The following is an 18,231-nucleotide window of genomic DNA, read 5'->3' as shown; positions in this document are numbered from 1 at the left end:
AGGCTGGCTGCCCAACTTAAATACTGTTGCTACTCTTGGATGATAGCCTGGCTGTTAATTATTTCCTTTCGGAAACTGTTAGCACAAAACAAATTTTGTTATAATGACATTAAATAATGACCACAGAAACCTGCCCGGTGTTAGAATTTTTTTCCTTGGCAGCTGTCTTATGCTTTTTCCTCAATCATGTAAATTAAGAATGAGGTTTCATTTAATATTTTACTAGCTCATGAATAAATAGGCCTCCTATTTTTCTTGATGCAAATATAACAACATTAGTATGGGAATAATTACCAATTAACAGACATTATCTTGCAATTTTTATAAAGTAAATCTTCCAAATAAGACAACACACTTAAGCACAAAAAAGGCTGAACTACATAGGGCTAGGGCTCATGATGTCACCATCCTTATTTTACATGGTATAACTGTTATTATTTCCTCATCCAAAGGCAAGCTTTGATATTTACAAAAGGGCTTAAAATACTTCTTACTTATCTTTACAAATATGACAATATAGTCAAGAACCCTTTCCAACTAGTCAAGATTGGGATGGAGCATGTTGAGGTGGAAGGATGGAGCAAGAAAAAAATGTAATTTGGAATGAATACCCTATAGAGTCAATGTTAACATAATGGAAGGTTCAAAAGCACGTTTTAGTTGCTTATATCACAACTACACAATTATGCTAATATACGGTAATGGCATTACCCTTGAGAAATTTCCTTTCCTTTGTTAATTTAGGAAGAAAATCAGTTATGAATTCATATGATTTGGTCTGTTGGTGACGTCAGTGCTGTGTCAGAGGACAACTGAAGAATGATTAATTCTTTAACTTCCCCTGTTCAAAAGGCTGTTCCCTCAGAGCTGCTCCTTTAACTTTAAGCTATAAATATGCGTAAAATAAACCATAATTCTTTCCAGCAGAATATTTTAAAGAAGCAACTGCGGAGGTGTTGATTTAACACATGGAATGTAAACAGCTCGAGTTGGAGAAAGTCATCTATATCCTGTCCTCTGCTACATTAATCCAATTCCATTTTAGCTAAAGGCTGTCTGCTGTTCATTATTCTACAAGAAGTTAGGGCCTGCTTGCCAAATATATACTTTTGTGGTAGTTATTATGCTTCTAAATATTTATTCACAGCTTCCCACTGCACAGCCTCAGTGCATTTTTTTAATGAATTAAGATTTTTGTTTTAACTCTACTACTGATACTAAACCTCTTGCTGCAATTTAATGAGGAAATATAAAAGAAGAGGCAGGGTAATAAAGTTATGGTAAAATTTTTAACAATTTTCAATCAATTTTTTTTCTTATTTGGAGATCAGTAAACTCCATGTATTATCCTATGGAACTCAAAAAGTAGGCCTACGTTAGCTAGAGTCTCCTTACAGTAACATACAGAGTTTCCAAGCATTTTCTGGTGTGTTGTACATTTTTGTTTTAAATAGGGAGTTCATTCCCTGCTTCTGCCCACCTACAGCTTAACCTCCATCACATTTCCTCAGGAGGGCTTGGCTGTGAGTCTCAAATCCTAATTCCACCCTGTCCTGGTGGAACACCCCAGAGCAGAGACACTGTTTTGCAATAAGCTTTTGTGCAGTGCACACAACTCAGTTGCCCACGGTAAGACTTTCCAGCTACTCAGGAACACAACCTGGTGCAAAACCACAAAACCAACAGTCCCAGCCACATCCAGAGCTACACTGTGTTTAATGCTGGACTAGCAGACAGGGAAGACTGAGAGATTGCAACCTAGGCACCTGAGGAGACAATACCAAAGGGGTCAAAGTACAAGGTGTGCACAGGAGCCAGAAATGAAAGAGGGTATACAGCAGCCCTGCCAGCCAGCCCAGTGTCCTTCATTGAACTGCATTCCCTGACTGAAATCTCATGCAGAAGGTCCACATTAACTGCTTTTTGATTTCGAAAGGCAAAATATTCATGAAACCAAACCACTCAGACCTCAACCCATTCATCAAGGGGCTGCATTTGTTATAGCATTACCTGTAAGAGCTAGCTGTGCTCAGATCCTTCAGATACATAGCCCTGGGAATGAACATACACTATTGCCTATTAATGACACTGAGGTACTCTAACTATCCTGAATCATGAATGGTCCCATCTCATGTAACAAGTCCTGCTTTCTTCTTCAGTATTGCAAAGGTGAAAAACTGCTAGAAGAGGACAAAGAATACTGATGTTCTTACAAGCAGATAACCATTTTCCTTAACTGATGCTTTTCAATGACAATTTATAACAATATTTCTACCTGGTTCTTGTTACTGTCTGTACATTAGTTTGGCTTCTTGGGTGTGCTGTAAAATAAACATTATCTCTGTTAATTATTCGATGGGAGTTGCCCTTCTCTAAGTATCACAGCACTTTTATGACTAAGCTGGTAAACTATACTTGGATGTGAACAACAGAGCTGTCCTCATCCTGACATCCAAACTGCATGAGGAATCTAGTATGTGGAAACAGTAATCTCTTCAGCACTTAAATTCCTAGTTGCTTTCAACAGACAGAACTTTTAATGGATGTTACTTGTGACAGAGTGACCTTCAATGAAGAAAGCAAGGAGGTGGCAGTGAGGAAAAAAAAGTGACAAATCAGCACAAAGGGATTACAAGCCATAAGAACTCCTTGCACTTGTTGTTTAAATGATATTGACAAGCTGTTTTCATGTATTTTATCAGCTACTGTGATCTGCATACGATACAGCTCACCATCAGTTTAACAGACAAGGAAACTGAATTAACAATCCCTTGCTAGGGCTTCCTTAAATAATATGGCTTCTGTATCATTTGAACTCCTGCACTTCAAGAGATGAAGCATCAGTCTGCTTCAGCTGCCACGGAAACGAGCATTAAGGAATAGCCAACACAGCATGGTTATACCTTAGCCTTACATTCGTGTGCACCATGTTATGTAGGAACTCTAAAAAAGAAATACAGTCAGCTATGAAACTAATAACATGTCAGAGGCAAAACCACAAGTGTTGGTCATAATAGACAAGTTGCATCAAATTGAAAGGAAACATAATTTAAGCTTGGGGTTTCAACTGTGTTTCAAAAGAACTGCAAAACTTAAGCAAGTTCCAGTTTCTGCTCCTCATGGCATCCTCCTCCTCCTCTCAGACCTTGTTTTGGAAGGGCAGACAGCAGACCCTCAGAACTGGCATCGTGTAGCTCACAAGCAACAGATCAACAGATCAACATCAACATCATTGAAGTGGCTGGCCCCTATCCCATACAGAGGTCAGTCATCACCCTTCCTGTTACTTACGAAATTGAGAGCCAAATGCAAAGAACAAAATGGACTACTGGAATCACCATGATGTTATTTAATTAGTGAACTTTTCTCATCCACTTTCTAAACAGGCACTGTTAGTGCAAAGCAAAACCAAAGCCAAACAAGAAAATAAAAAATGTAAAAAAAAAACAACAAACCCACAACAAATCAGGATCAAAACCACTCATATTCAATAATTTAAACATTTTTTTCCTTTTGAAGACTACTGAAATAGAAGACAAATAAAACATATTGTATTATGCTGGGCATTCTCCATTAACAGCTCATATCCAAACAGGCAGTATTACTTCAAAGCAAAAACAAAGAAACAAACCAGAAACGAAGTCATGATCAAAAACACACATTTAGAATAACTTAAATTGCCATTTTTCTTTTGAAGATAATTAAAGTAGAAAATAAATAAAATATCATATTGCATGATGCTGGACTTTCTCCATGAACAGCTCATACCCATTTTTATATTACATATTCAGATAAACTAAATTTATCAGTTATATTACACTGGCATTGATGGGATCTTTAGAGGGACAAGTCAGTTGGCTAGGAAAAAAAAAAAAATCACTGAAGAATAAATCTATAGAAATTAGTTTCTTAATGTTTATGTATCCTTAATCCTCTGTTCTCTAGAGAATGCTTTTCCTCTCTTGATCAATCTTAGACCTATCCTGCAGCGAACTGGTTTTACTCAAGCAGGACTGTGAGCTATCAAAATATTTAAAATTAACTGCATAGGTAAAAAAAAATAAAATTAGTTGCCTGCATTTGATACTAGTTTTTTTGCTCAAGAAACTCAGATGAAAAGTCAGTTTCTGGTCTTTTGCACTAAAACCACTTTTCTACAAAATTACTAGAAAACACTTCAATAATGTACACTCTAAAACAACTGAGCCACTTTTGACTATCCTCAGCTCCATCCAAATCTGAACCATAACTCAGTCAATCTTACACCTGTTTTTCCGAGAACATCTTCCCTTCCTGTCACTAAAATATTGCCAACAGTAATTATTTTATTTCAAGTCTTGTCTTATTATCTACCCTAACACTCAGCTCCTGTAGGCAAATAGTTAAAATAGAATCTTGGTCTCCTTTCGCAGACCTTTGGGTCTCATACTTGCAGCAAAAGGCTTAAAAACATGAATCATATCAGCTTAAAGAACGCAAATGAAGAACACTCAAAGGCACTTTTTAATGAAATTCTCAGGGCTGTTATGACAGGTGTGCAATCTGATGAGGAGAGGCAGAAGTCTGATTCATGATTTCTTAACCACTTAAGGGATTCACATGTAAGGATTGCTCTTCATCTTCATTTTTTTTTTCTGCTTTTCTACTCTCCTACTTTACATGAGGAACGAAGAGGTCCAAATTTCTGGAAGAAATCATCTTCAGCACGAATCAGAGCTTCCTCATCTATGTAGACAGCCGGTCTCCTGGAAGCCAAGAAGTACTGCACCTTCCTCAGGCTCCATCCCATCACGTACTTCAGCCAGCCACTGACAGCAGCTGTAGACCTGCCAACGCCAGCATTGCAATGAACGTAGACAGTGTGTCCATTCTGAAGCAGCCCATGCAGGAGGCAGACAGCCTGTGGCAACATCTGTATTCTTCCTAAAGATAAAAACAAGGGCACGGTCACTAGCGTTTCAGAAAGTTAGGTTCACAGTAGAGATTTTGTCAGCACAGCCTGATGCACTGTAAATGCTATATATTTTTCTGTTTTCTCTCTCTTTTTTTTTTCCCCTCAAATGACCTACTCTAACCTCCATTTCTTCTTGCAGATTCAGATCATTCAAAACCTGTAAAATGCCCAAAGTCCTCTCTAAATACACCTTCTGATTAACATTGAGCTTGCAAGGCATATTCATTTTTCTGAAATAAGACAGGAAATTACATCAAGCAGCACATCTTTTATAGCATTCAAATCAGCAATCCAAAAATGTTTTTGTTTTTTTTTTTAAAGTTTTTGTTTTTTATCACCAATGGTTTGTGAATCTACCTATGCATTGCTGCTTTCCAAAACCTGGTAATGAAAACAGTAACATCAATCATAAGGGAAGGAGAGAGAACAGAATAGCATTTTCCTATACAACTTAACACTCTCATAATCAAATTGTGTACTGAGCATATGGTTAAATAGTCTGTGTATGATTAAGAGCAGTCTTTCTCACTCCCAAAGGGATGAATATACTGTATTTCTTGATACCTCTCCCTGCTACCCTGGGAATTGAAGCTGCAGACATCAAAGTGTAACTTCTCCTCACGGCATAGATAAGCACTGACGTTAAGCCCTTTCAAATCCCTGTCTTAAGGTCTCCTGTCCTTCCTGATGCCCCATTCCTGATGTGACAGCTCCCTGTTCGTGGCAGTGAACTTCACTCTGTTGAAAGCACTCTTGTTTGAGTGAGCAGCCTACCAGCCAAATACACACTTCCTACCTACGGGCTAAAAGCAAGATTTTGAAATGAGCATTCCAACCGAGGAATTAAAAATATTAATTTATGTTATGATGCAATGCACTGTGGGTATTCTAAATCAATTACAAATAATTATAGAAATGACTCCATGGAGATTCATCAGACTGGGATACTGTAGATAAAGAAAAATAATTTGCTTGGGGAACGGAGTGGCTACACTAGACATACAGCACTATCTCTCTCCATTTTTAACCAGCAAGATGGCAAGCTGTCCTGCTGTGCAAGCTTGCAGTCTTCCACCTACACAGCATATTTTCATTATACAGGCTGAATGCAAGCTGAAAGCACAAGTAGTCAAGCAGTTATCTGTGTCTGATGGCTTTAACCTCAAATGCACATATACTGCCAGACACAAAGTAGTTTAGATGGCCTCTTCACCTACCAGAAAATGTAAATAAAACAAAAATATCCTTGACCTCTAGCTGTATTTTCACACAAAATTTACACGAGAAAAAAAAAAAAAGGCAGCCACGACAGCAACAGTTTAATAACTCGAAGGTTTTATTGCTATTAATTTAGCTGCAAGACTGGTCTGAGCATTACCTTCAGTGCTCATGTCTGGAGTTGGCATCCAGACATAGGCGAGACCTTCCTCTTTGTACAGTTTCATGAGGACTTCAGGGCTCATAGGTTCTGGGTAGCGATTGCAGCCCCAGGAGTTCTGAACAATGTCCCACTCGGTCTGGAAGTTCATCACTGCTGTGACACCCAGCTCGTGCTTTAGCTTGACCGTCACATGCTCCAGCTGCCGAGGGCAACTTCCCAGCCAGATGTTTGGCAGAATTCTAGCATGGAGAAGACATTGAAGTGGGTTTGATTAAAATATCTGAATGTAAAAACTGCCAAATTAAGTGATGTTCTAGCTCAAAACCTGCTTAGCATCATCACATGAATACTCCTAAGAACAACCTTTCATTTCATGCAGTGAGAAGCTTCCTCATTCTTTACAGTTTAGTTGGTAATGGTTGATGGTGGGGATCAAGCTCCTAACCTTCTCCAAAAGTCTAAGAAAAAATTCTGAGCAGTTACTAGCACAGGTCCCCAAGGCATCCATCATTCAGTCTGCAGTGGAAACTTACCAACATCACGAATTAGAATAAGAGAACTCTTCAGATTTGTGCAATTTGCAGAGAAGAAAGAGACCAAAGGATTCACATGATCTAAATCTGAATAATAAGACAAATCACAGAACTCTTCTGGCTTTGTAGCTATCACTATGAGGACAGTAGACAGGGGGGAAAAAGAAGAAAAAAACCAAGGAAATAAAAACCAACAACCCTTAAATTTCTCTTCTGTAAGAAAACTCAAAAAGGAATTTAATTAGTAATTTTCTTCTCATTTATCTCTTCACTAGTGGAGTCTAGAGGGAACCAAGCATAGAATTATAAGCCTAGTTTCCCTCAAGGTTTGAAGAACTAGATATTTTCTCATGAAAACCTCAAGAGATGCAGTTAGAATGGATAAACATCCACATTTCCAGCAATTCTTCAAATCAAACTTCAAGACTGCTATCATTCTCCCACTAATAACTATCATTAAAATATCCTACGTCCCAATCACTTTTTACATAAACAGAATATTAAGAGCCTTGTTTTTAAATGAGAATATTTAATCTGCACATACAATTACATTTATGTTATCTAAAATTGATTATTTACATTCATAAATTATTAGTGATTTATTTTTTCTGTATGCAAAAACATCTATTTTGAATATGCAATTCACAAGCTACAGTTAAATATACTCAATAGTTGAGTGAAGTTTATTAACAGCAAAAAAAAAAAAAAAAAAAAAAAAAAGCATGCTACATCAAAAACAAGATCTGCAAAAATAAAATATCTGCCAAAAATTTCTTAAAGGATTTTTTTCTTCTTCCTCAATTTTAATCTCAGGGACAAATGGGAAAACTTATTTTTATTGAGGAACAGTTACTCATATAAACAGCCCCTAGGTCAGCTATTTCCATTTGATAAGACTATGACAGTAATAACTGTTAACTAGCACTTAATTAAGCCTTGCAATTGGCAATGATTAAATCCTACTATATTACTACCGAAACATAAAAATGCACTCTAGAAAGCACATTTTATTGTTATTGCTTCCTACATTTGACCTGCATCCAGAGAGAGGCATACAGCTATACAAACACAGCCAACAGTCCCAACAGCCCCTGTATCAGTGAGGCAAGGACCTTGACCTCAGGGTGGTATAGGACATGGTAACTGTTGAGTCATGGCCTGAACCACTTATTGAGCACCTGGGGAAAGGCAGCCCTGGAAGCACAGGTGAAGGCAACTCAGTGTGTAACTGGAAGGGGGGAGCCTGGCTGCACCTCTCTTAGGCCTCATTTACGGGCTGACTGCCCCTGGGGAGGGATCTCTGGCTGGAGATTCCTCCCTGGTGGAGCTTTCCCATGTGAACTTGGAATCTTCTGATTGGGTAACCAATCTTCTTTCCTTATAGCACCTTTCTATCATGATAATCCTTCTGTCTTTACACTTCTGGTGTAATACCTTTTCCCATTGTATTCATCTGTTCAATTGCTACAACCTGAATCTCAGCTTTCTGGCTCACAGTGAGTGAAAACCTGAGAATTTGGATGAATATGTTACACAACCAATAATTATTTTAATGTGTTGCTTGAAAGAAAAATTGAAATATTGCTAATGCTTTGTGACTATATGAGGATATTCTTTCAAGAATTTTACTATCCTTCCTTCAAAGGCTTTCCTGGAGATATAAACGTGTCATTTTCTTGATGTTTTTTGAATTATTTAATACAATAAGTTACTTGACAGGAGAGCAAAAGTATGTAGTTTTTTTTTTTTTTTTTTTTAAGCATTTGATTAAATTAGGAGTGATGAATTCCTGAGATAAATAAAATTCTTGGTAATGCTCCTGCTGACAAGTAAAGCAGTGCCTAACAATTTTCTCCCCAGTAACTATTTAGTTGGATAACATCATAGCTGCACTATCCCCAAGACCACTGAGATATGTACTGCTTATTTATCCTTTTTTTTTTCAGTTTAACAGTCTGGTTCTGTATTTAACAATAATAACCATGATAGTTTTACTAAGTTTTTAATCATGCTATTTCCCTGTAATTAACCAGAGCAGTCGTGGCTTTCAGAATGACCAGAACAACTGCAATATTCATTTATTTAATACAAATCTCTCACGTATTGGTTTTCTGAATAGATCTGAGAGTTTTGCCTTTGACAGCATCAGGACCAAGCTTTGATCTTGGCATTCAAGCCTCTTATTTATCCAGTTCCAAGGACTGTGAAGTCTTGGTTTTGCTGGACCCGGCTTAACTGTTCTTCTTCCAGGAAAACAGTCCCTGCATAGAACAGGAGGGCAGAGCTCTCCTATTGGTCAATTCATATCAAAGTCCTGGGATAATTCCACAGTACCCATATTTCCATTTGGCTTTAGCTGGTTCAAATCTTAACTTAGTCTTTTATCAGAGGGAAAGGATAGGTGCAAACAAGCATGGCAATTGATGAAGAGTTTAGCAGCTGTGTTCTGTATAGAGATTAATGACAGCCCTACTGAAAGCTTGATTCTTCTGAGGACCAAGGAAGTGTTAATTTCATTTTTACATCTTACTTTAGTAACAATGAATTTTAGTTTTTTTCCAATATGTCCTTACTTCTTTAAGCTGCCACTGTACTTCAGTAGCAGCTAACTAGATTGGAGCAGTGGAGTGCTTGGCATGAGAAAGAGACCTCTTATCTTCTCTGCTTAACTGTCATGCAAACTGCTTTGAGCTGCTCAACAGCTGCTGCTTTCCAGCTCACATGTGGTTGTTTTCCAGCAGTGGATTAAGTGATCCTTACCTACAGTTTTTTTTTTTTTAAAAAAAAAAATAAAAGATAAATACCACAACATTTAGGTGTTATGTGTGATAGGTAAACCTATGCTCTTTGCAGTCATTAGCCCTTTTCATATTCCCTAGTATCACAACAAGATAATTTAAACAAAATTTTACTTAGAATTGTTTTCACACTAAAATAGCATTTTGTCATTGTATATGTAAACTTCCTGTTACTAATGATAGTATGCTATGCCTGGTCTCAGAAGACGTGGTCAATTCAGTCACAGTTTAGCAATAGAGAAACTACCTAGAGCAACATCAAAACATTCAGTTAACCTGGCAGGCTAACATCTACAGATTTTCTAAAAGCTGTTTCTTTAAAGCTGCCTTCTGCTAAGTTACTTTCATCCTGCCTTATGCCTCAGTTCCCCATTGGGAATGTGAAGTTGATATTTACCCACCTCAAGAGGACATTGGGGGATTAAATGAATAAACAAATGTGGAAAGTTCTAATCTGTGGTAAAAACAACAAAATATGAGACAGGTATCTATTGAATTTGCTTGAGTTACAGATCCCAGACTGAAGGCTGACATCTTAAAAAATACAGCATTTTGACTTACAAACCGAGAAACCCAATAGCAATTTATCTCTACTGAGGCATAAATATGGAATGTATTTGTATGATTATTTTCCATCTGTCATCACACTTAAATTATTTTTAATGATGTAGATATACATTGCACTTGGTTGCTTCCCCCAGGACCCTGCACAGCCTAGATTAAATTGTAACTATTCACTAAGAAAGCATCTGGAACAATAAATGCATTCCCTTTAATGAATGCATTTACAAATGGTCTTCCCATCCATAAGGAGAAATTGAGTTTGAGGCTCAGACTAGAAGAAATGTACCCAAGGAATGACGTGCTGCACTTTTCAATCCCAGACCTCCACAGATGGCACAAGACCAGTCCAGCAGCTGTGGGGCTCTGGTTCACACCATGGGTGATCTGCCACAGGGGAAGATACTGAGTTACTGCATCCAGTTGCTCCTTTACATGCTGATGTCTACACTGCTTCTGAAGCTCCTGTATTATTGCCATTGTTTGTGGTTTAAAGCAAACAGATTTGAATTTTGGTTTTCTTTAAAATGCTGAGCTGTAAACTAGGATGACTCAGGTGCTGTTTCCAGATTCATTGAATATTAGTGCACTAGGAGTGGTCATCTTGTAAAGTTTTCTAAGATCAGCCAGCCCTTCTTGGGGGTCACGGCTCTTACAGAAAAGGGCATGATTCAATTCTTTGGGGAACACATTTCATTGGAACATCTGTCAGGAACAATATTCTAGATGTCCATTTAGCAGTATAGTTGCCAGATTAAATCAAGAAAGAGGACTTCATCAAACTAGAGGGTTTTTTCCGTTGGTTATTGGCAGTAGAGAGTGATACATTAGCCACTCCATTTGTTTATATTGATAACATGCTGGATCTTAATCAAAAATGTTATTTTAAATGAAAAGTGATGGATTCAGCCCTTACTGCCAGCTCAAGATGTAGCCCAGTGTTAAAGCTTGCAATTCACTTTGGTTGCCTGCACTAAAGTTTTATCTTAGATCCTGTAAAGAATCAGATGACAAGCAGGGACAAGATTTAGCAGAGGGTTGTTAGAGTTAGACTAGTATGGTTAGGATGAGGTTAGACTTGATGATCTTGAAGGTCTTTTCCAACCTGAGCAATTCTATGAGTATTGATATACACATAACAGAGCAGGGCAACTTAGCTGAAACAAGAAAAAAATGATTAAATTTCCTGTGCTGTCTCTTAAAGGCCTTGATTTTGTAAAGGTGTAGCATGCAACTATGGCTACATATAACTTGCAGCAAAACTTATTTTGCATTCCCATAGGAATAAAATATACAATTAAGCCAATTTACCCCCAGCATTTTGTGGTGCTCCTATGCAGTATGGTTTTGTACTGATGTGGTGCTGTTACCCTGATACCAGTACAAGCAAGCAGTCCAAGGGGGACCTGGCCTGAAGTACAACTCAGAGATGTATTTGCAGGTCAGTAACTACTGGAAACTGCTTCAAATTACAGTGCATCCCACTCTGAAGGCAGAATTTTTTAATAAGGTGGATTTTTCAATGGAAAATCTGTCTGAATCAAAAGACTGCACTGGAACTTTTAGTTTTAGCCAAGTTTAAACTGGCGTAATAACTAAAAGTCTGATGAGAAATAAAGGAAGAGTGAGGGATATAAGAAATTCCTACCTCTCTTTCCCTTTCTCTCACTTGACAGATGAGATATTTTCAAAAGTATTGCTTTGGGCATATTCAAAATGAGAATAGAGGAAATCTTACCAGCTGTAGCTGAGATGCTCTTTCATCTTTTTTCCTACCCTCTACCTAGTGACAAGGCACATCATATTAAACAGTAATACCAGTAGATCATGATGATCCATAACTATTATGCTGTATGTGTTCACTGTTCTGCCATTGGCATTTTTTTAATACCACATTGCAGCTTATTTTTAAATACACATGCATCTTCCCCAAAGCAACAAATTAGACACACCTCTTTCCTGGGCCTTACTTGCTCTCTTTCCTGATCGCTTGCTAGAATTCAAACAGGGTTCCTGTTGCTTAGATTCCTATCTGAAGTTCTGGAATGCATTTACAAGCAAAGAAAGGTTTTCAGGTGACCATGCTGTGTTCTCCAATGGATGACACTAACACTTTCAAATATGGCTTGATATGTAAAAATAAATTGATGACTACCCTTGACTCCAGAAATATTTTCCTAATGTCCAACATGAATAGTTCAGTCACAGTTAGAGCAAATTCTTCTTGTCTCCATAATGGATATGCAAGACAGGTTATTCCCTTCCACTCTTAAAAATTTACGTATCTGAAAATTACTAACACACATCCACACAGCTGTGCCTTCTTCATGCTAAAATAAATATCTAACCTTTCCTTGCTTGTTATATATTGAGAGTATTCAGCGATTCTTGTTTGCCTTTGGACTCTCCAGCTGATCAACATCTGTTTTAAGATGCTATTCCCAGTGCTGGAAAGAAGACCTACCAGTTCAGAGCAGAGCCAAAGATTAGTTATTTCTTGTGCCCAAAGGCTACGTGCCTATGTATAGTTCTGTCTTTTTACAGCCTGAAACCATTGATTTATGTTCAACAAGAAATTCCATTTTCAAGTTAAGATCTGTCACAAGAGATGAGGCTACTCAAGAATGGAGCAAAATCTCCCTGAAACAGAATTATTTAATACCTTATTAGTTACAACTATTAAATAAAACTAAATGAATATGCAACAAAAGAGCAGATGAGATTTATGGTTCATGGTTGCATCACAGGATACATATTGGAACAAATAATCTCAGTCACTCAATACACATCACATGGATTTAAGTTAACTATAATCAATTCCAAAAGGAAACAGTGCATCCTAGAAGTTATGCTTAGTTTAAAAGTTTCTTCAAAGTAGTAATGTTAGCCTGTACAAACAAGTGAACTGAAAATGACAGAAAGTTTATAATAACCTCAAAACAATTATCTCAGTCTATGCACTAAAAGTTTGAACCTTCTGTTAACTATTGTACTGTATCAGGAAAGACATAGAAAAACAAAAACAGTCAAAATACGGGAGATACAGTCTATTGCCAAGAAAATAATTCCATATGAAGGCAGACTAAGAATGTAGAATATTTAAGAGAGAATTTGATTATAGCTTATGGATAAAATAAATTGGAGAGGTAAATCAAGTAGCACTACCTACATAAATATGGTAAAGAATCTCAGCTTCCATACAGCTTCACCTGCACAGCAACTGCTAAGAGATAAGAAAAACAAGCAGGTGTTTTGTTTGGGTGGTTTTTTTTGCTACTTAAAATATTAGTATTTTGCTCCCCAAAATACTGACAACATATGTAGATGTCAAAGCAGCTGAATCCCTGGTTTGGTCTTGTACAACAATTCTGACTTCACTCCATCCTTTTTAAATAAAGGACACCTCTCACCAAAATGAATCCTTGCCACTGAAATATGACATAATAATGCAGATCTGAGGGGTCATGGCATTGACAATTCACATCATGCAGGGCACATAGGTAAATTATTGTGGTCTTAATCCCTTCTCCTGCTGACTTACTGATGAAGTCTCCTTGCAGAAGAAAAGCTGATGGAGGCTTTGTGATGAGAGGCTTGACTTAAGTAGGATTGGATGAACACAGTCTGATGCACTCAGAGGCCCACCATGCAGGCAAATACTATTGGCCTCAGTAGGAGAGCGAGGTTTGATGACACTAAAGTTTAACTCACAGAACATCAACATCTAATTGCCAGGCTTAATAACATCACTCTTCTCAATAAAGATGGGTTAAATGCCTGTAATATTAGCAGAATCTTCACAGAAAAGTGCTGATTAATGAAAAAACTATATCCTGCTGAAGTGACACAGCTGCACATCTTGTAATAACTTACTTATATTTTTGAACAAAAAAATCACTTTTACTTAAATGCCAAACATAGAATAAGTCATACAAGTTGCTGTGCTCTATTGCTGAAAGTGTGCAGTTTATTTTGAAGTTAAGAATTCTACCACAGGGCTTTAAATGAGGAAAATGAAAGAGACCACAGTGTATTTTCAGGGTGGTTTGGTTTGTTGTTTTTGTTTTCTTTTCTTCTACTTCTGATTTGGCACTGTGATGAAAAGTAATTAAGCTCGGGCAAGTGTTCTTCTTAGATGTAATTTGGACTACTTATCGAGCCTCTCACATGGGAGCATACTTGGCAACTAAAAAGGAACACCTGCTTTTATCACCTTAGAACAACACTTTGTCAGCTTAGCAATATGCAAAGTTTCTCAATCACTTGCTAAGCTTAATAATATTGTATTTATTCCACGCTCACAAATGCATGAATGCAGCATTAAGCTACACTACTTACTGATATGCAGAGCAAACAAGCCACTAAGAATTGAAATTAACCTGACAATGAGCTAAAATGAAAATAGCTAATAAAAATACCAGAGTGATACCTGAAATACAAGGTTACACATTCAGACACAAAGCAGTTCCAGTAGCACAGTGACTTAGAAGATTTCTGCAACACAGGGATGATGGTACACAAAAGGGCTGTAGTTGTCTTCTCTTCACCCAACAGCTTGTGATTCAGGGCCACAAAAACGAACAAAAGGCTGGAGCTCATCTCCTATAAAGACAGACTGAGAGAACTGGGCTTATTCAGCCTGGAAAAGAGAAGGCTCTGGAAGACTTCGCTGCAGCCTTCCAGTACTTAAAGAGATTTAGGGTAGATGTTAGAAGGAAATTCTTTACTCATAGGGTAGTGAGGCATTGGAATAGGTTGTCCAGATAAGCTGTGGATGCCCCATTCCTGCAAGTGTTCAAGACCAGGCTGGATGGGGCCCTGGGCAGTCCGATCTAGGGGTAGTAATCCAGACTGTGGTAGGGAGACTGAAACTGAATCATCTTTAAGGTCCCTTCCAACCCAAGCCATTCTACGATACTATGAATTACAGCTGGAGTACAATGACAACAAGACAAAGCACAACCGTGCTAATGTCTAAGCATAGCTTTCCACCTCATTCATAATCTTCCAGTGGATTCTAACTGTGGGAGAAGCCTGTAGGCCATGCCTGCTCTATGGATTGTTCTAGCTTTGAATGCCCTAGGAACACAGGATAAAGAATTATCCACCAGAGTAAAATTCAGGTCTAATACCTTCTAACAGATGCCTAAACAAAACAGCAGTTGGTACCAGAGTCACTCAGAAATGACATAAAATAGGAGCAGAACAAAGGTTTCACACAGGTAATCAGGGCCACTGATATGCTAGCATGTGTGAAACAAAAGGTCAGTGTTGTGTATGCTAAAAAGCCAGATTAGTTTGAAGTCTTCTGGCACTGCATGTGATAGGGGTATGAAGACACTCACTCCTATTCCACTGAGTTATTTTCTTAATGTACACACAGCCTTGAAGTTTCTGCTACTCTGACTCGAACATAAATGCTCTTCAGACCACAAACTGAACCTGTGCAGCTTAACATCAAAAGCATGGAAGCACAGGAAGTTAACCAATGACAAAACTTTCTCTCCACACTGTACAACTTCTCTTAGTCTCTGATACTTCAGAAAAACTCAATAGCGCTCAAGAAGCCAAATCAAATAGGCATAAAACTTTCTCATCACTTTATTCACAGAAATCGTAGCACGGGATTACCTTCCAAAAGATGTTATAAATGTAACGTGATAAATGTAATCAGTAAATACTTACAAGGGATCTTTTCAAATATTTCACCAGGAAACAACAGCAATCTGATAAAAAGTCTGAGGTACTAGCAATAATCTGAAGAAAGTTGAGAAACTTTCCACAGAAATATCAGGTACTTTGGAAGAGCAAAAAAGAAATAGAGAACAACCAACAAGAACAATGAACTGCACCAAGACAGAATGGGAGCCACCTGCTTAGCCAAAAGTCCTAACAAAAAACTAGATCTATTGTTAATGATAAACCAAAAAATACTGAGATGAGGTTTCAACCTCATCTATTACGTGATTCTGAAGAAGGATAGTGAAGAAGCATATAAGAAAATGGCCACAAAGAAGCAGGATAATAATTTGTGCCCCATGTCTGATGTGGACAGGACAAGAAATGAACTTAAATGGCAAGCTCGGGAGACTTCAGTTAACATTAGGGAAGCATTTTAATGGCAAGAATAGTGAGCTAATTGAATGAAAGAATGGGCTGTAGAATCTCATAACTGAGATGAGATCATATGCAAGACCACACCGGATAAAGCTGGAATTATTTAAATATAATTGAGACTAAGTCAGAGCAAGAAAATGGACTGGATGTTTTCTTAGGTCTCTTTGAGCCTATGATCTATGACACTACAATCCTCTTAATCTCCCTCTCTAGCATCACTACCTATATTTACTTATTAAGCTCCATCTTTAAATAATTCAGGTTCCTTGTAATCCTTACCCTATTTGAAAGGTCATGCCAGAATTCAGCTTTATGCCTTTGATGTCAGAAATATTGTCCTAGTTTACAATCTAAGTTCAGAACCAATTAATATCCATTTGATATTACATACATTTTTTCCTCCTTTGTACCAATTCCCAAATGCTTTTCACAAATAGCAATACATTCTCTCTCTTAGTTTTAATTTAACAATGCCATCTCTCTCAGATACTAGAGGTAGACAAGCTATGGAAGTACAAAGTTTTTTGCAAGCAAATTTACTACAAGTTCTGTGACGTGACTGCTACATTGCATCTGGAAGATGCCCTCATTCGTTCCAAGCTCAGGTATCTCTGCTTTCCACTGCAGTTTGTGTTGAAGGCATATCTTATGCCTGTCAGGGAATCCAAAAACAAAAATAATGTTCCATATTTAAATACATTTGCATAACCAAATCTGTGATTTCCACTGAACTCATGATACAAAGAAGATGTAAAGTTCTTCCAATCAGAAGCTTGAGTTTTTTTTTTTTTGTTTTGTTTTTTTCCTGGGGTATCTGAGGACCATGAAGTTTATCTGAAGAAGACAACAGAGATGAGGAAGTGTATCCCCATTAACAGGGGTTACATCATTACTTCAAAGGTTAATTACTGAGAGAACTGAAAAACCAGCCTGATTCAGCTGACCTCTTCCGTGGGAAGACTAGAACATGCCCCAGATTCATCACCCTTGAGAAACTGAGTGCAAAAGGAACTGTAAACTATCTTTGCTCTTCTGTCACAATAATAGATAAATGAAACTTAATTCTGCCTCGGGGATAAATGGGCATGCTCCAGTGAATTCAGTGGAATTGTTCTCATTAAGCTCACAGTACACTGCTATCTATATAGGGAAATAAACTTTTCTATCTTCTCATTCACCTTACTCCATTAAGAAGCTTGAAGCCAATGAATTTATATCTCACACATTTTTAATAATCTATTTTATCTCTGTTCTAGAAATGATCTAAAATAACTTGGTCATACAAGACTTTACACACATGACCAAAATTAAATTATGGAAGATAAAATTTTATCTTCCCTGTGTTCAAAGTGAAATATTTTGTTTCATATTTCACTGTGTTCTTCTATCATGAAGATAAGATACTGTAAAAATAAGAACATGATCTTATCTTGCACATTGATGCCTTGCAAGATGTCTAGATCTAGCCTTTCAGGATACAGTCAATACTGGTTTTCAAACATACACGTGAAGTTTCTGCTGATTCCTAGAAGCATACTGCATGCAGCAGAAGGCAGTATTTGCCTTTGCAGGGAATGACTCTTCTCATGACCTCCTTTGTATAAATACTATCTGAAGCAAATGAAGTGCCAATTGCAAAAATACAGCCTGAGAAGAGAAGCAAGTTCCAAAGCTTACAGTGAATAAACTCAGGACCTTGTTCTGGAAATGACTACTCAGTTGGCTTGTGGGGATTCATATTTAAATATTCCAGTTTTAGAATCTTGTTTCATAACTGGCTGCCAATGGTTACTTCCTACATACATCTCCATTGGGTTGCCAACATTTCCATTTGTTTTGAATTAGAACAAATACTTAGAAACGCAAGAACGACAGGCTGCTAAACTA

At 37.5% G+C, this 18,231-nt stretch overlaps 1 protein-coding gene across 2 annotated transcripts in view; it reads right to left on the bottom strand.

The window, feature by feature from the left end:
* Nucleotides 1-3,334: 3,334 nt before the first annotated feature.
* EPM2A (EPM2A glucan phosphatase, laforin) overlaps nt 3,335-18,231 on the bottom strand; it is a 38,887-nt gene continuing 23,990 nt past the window's right edge. For both annotated transcript variants that reach the window (XM_042825732.1, XM_042825741.1), the window contains 2 exons: nt 6,333-6,574; nt 3,335-4,923 (listed from right to left, as the gene is read on the bottom strand). In XM_042825732.1, coding sequence (XP_042681666.1) covers nt 4,643-4,923; nt 6,333-6,574 — 523 coding nt within the window. In that variant the 3' untranslated portion in view covers nt 3,335-4,642. The remainder of the gene's footprint in view (nt 4,924-6,332; nt 6,575-18,231) is intronic.

This window comes from Centrocercus urophasianus, unplaced genomic scaffold (genome assembly GCF_019232065.1).
Source record: "Centrocercus urophasianus isolate 14NV4802_14NV808 unplaced genomic scaffold, USGS_Curo_1.0 seq_10, whole genome shotgun sequence".
Classification (NCBI taxonomy): domain Eukaryota; kingdom Metazoa; phylum Chordata; class Aves; order Galliformes; family Phasianidae; genus Centrocercus; species Centrocercus urophasianus.
This window is presented reverse-complemented; position numbering and strand designations above follow the sequence as displayed.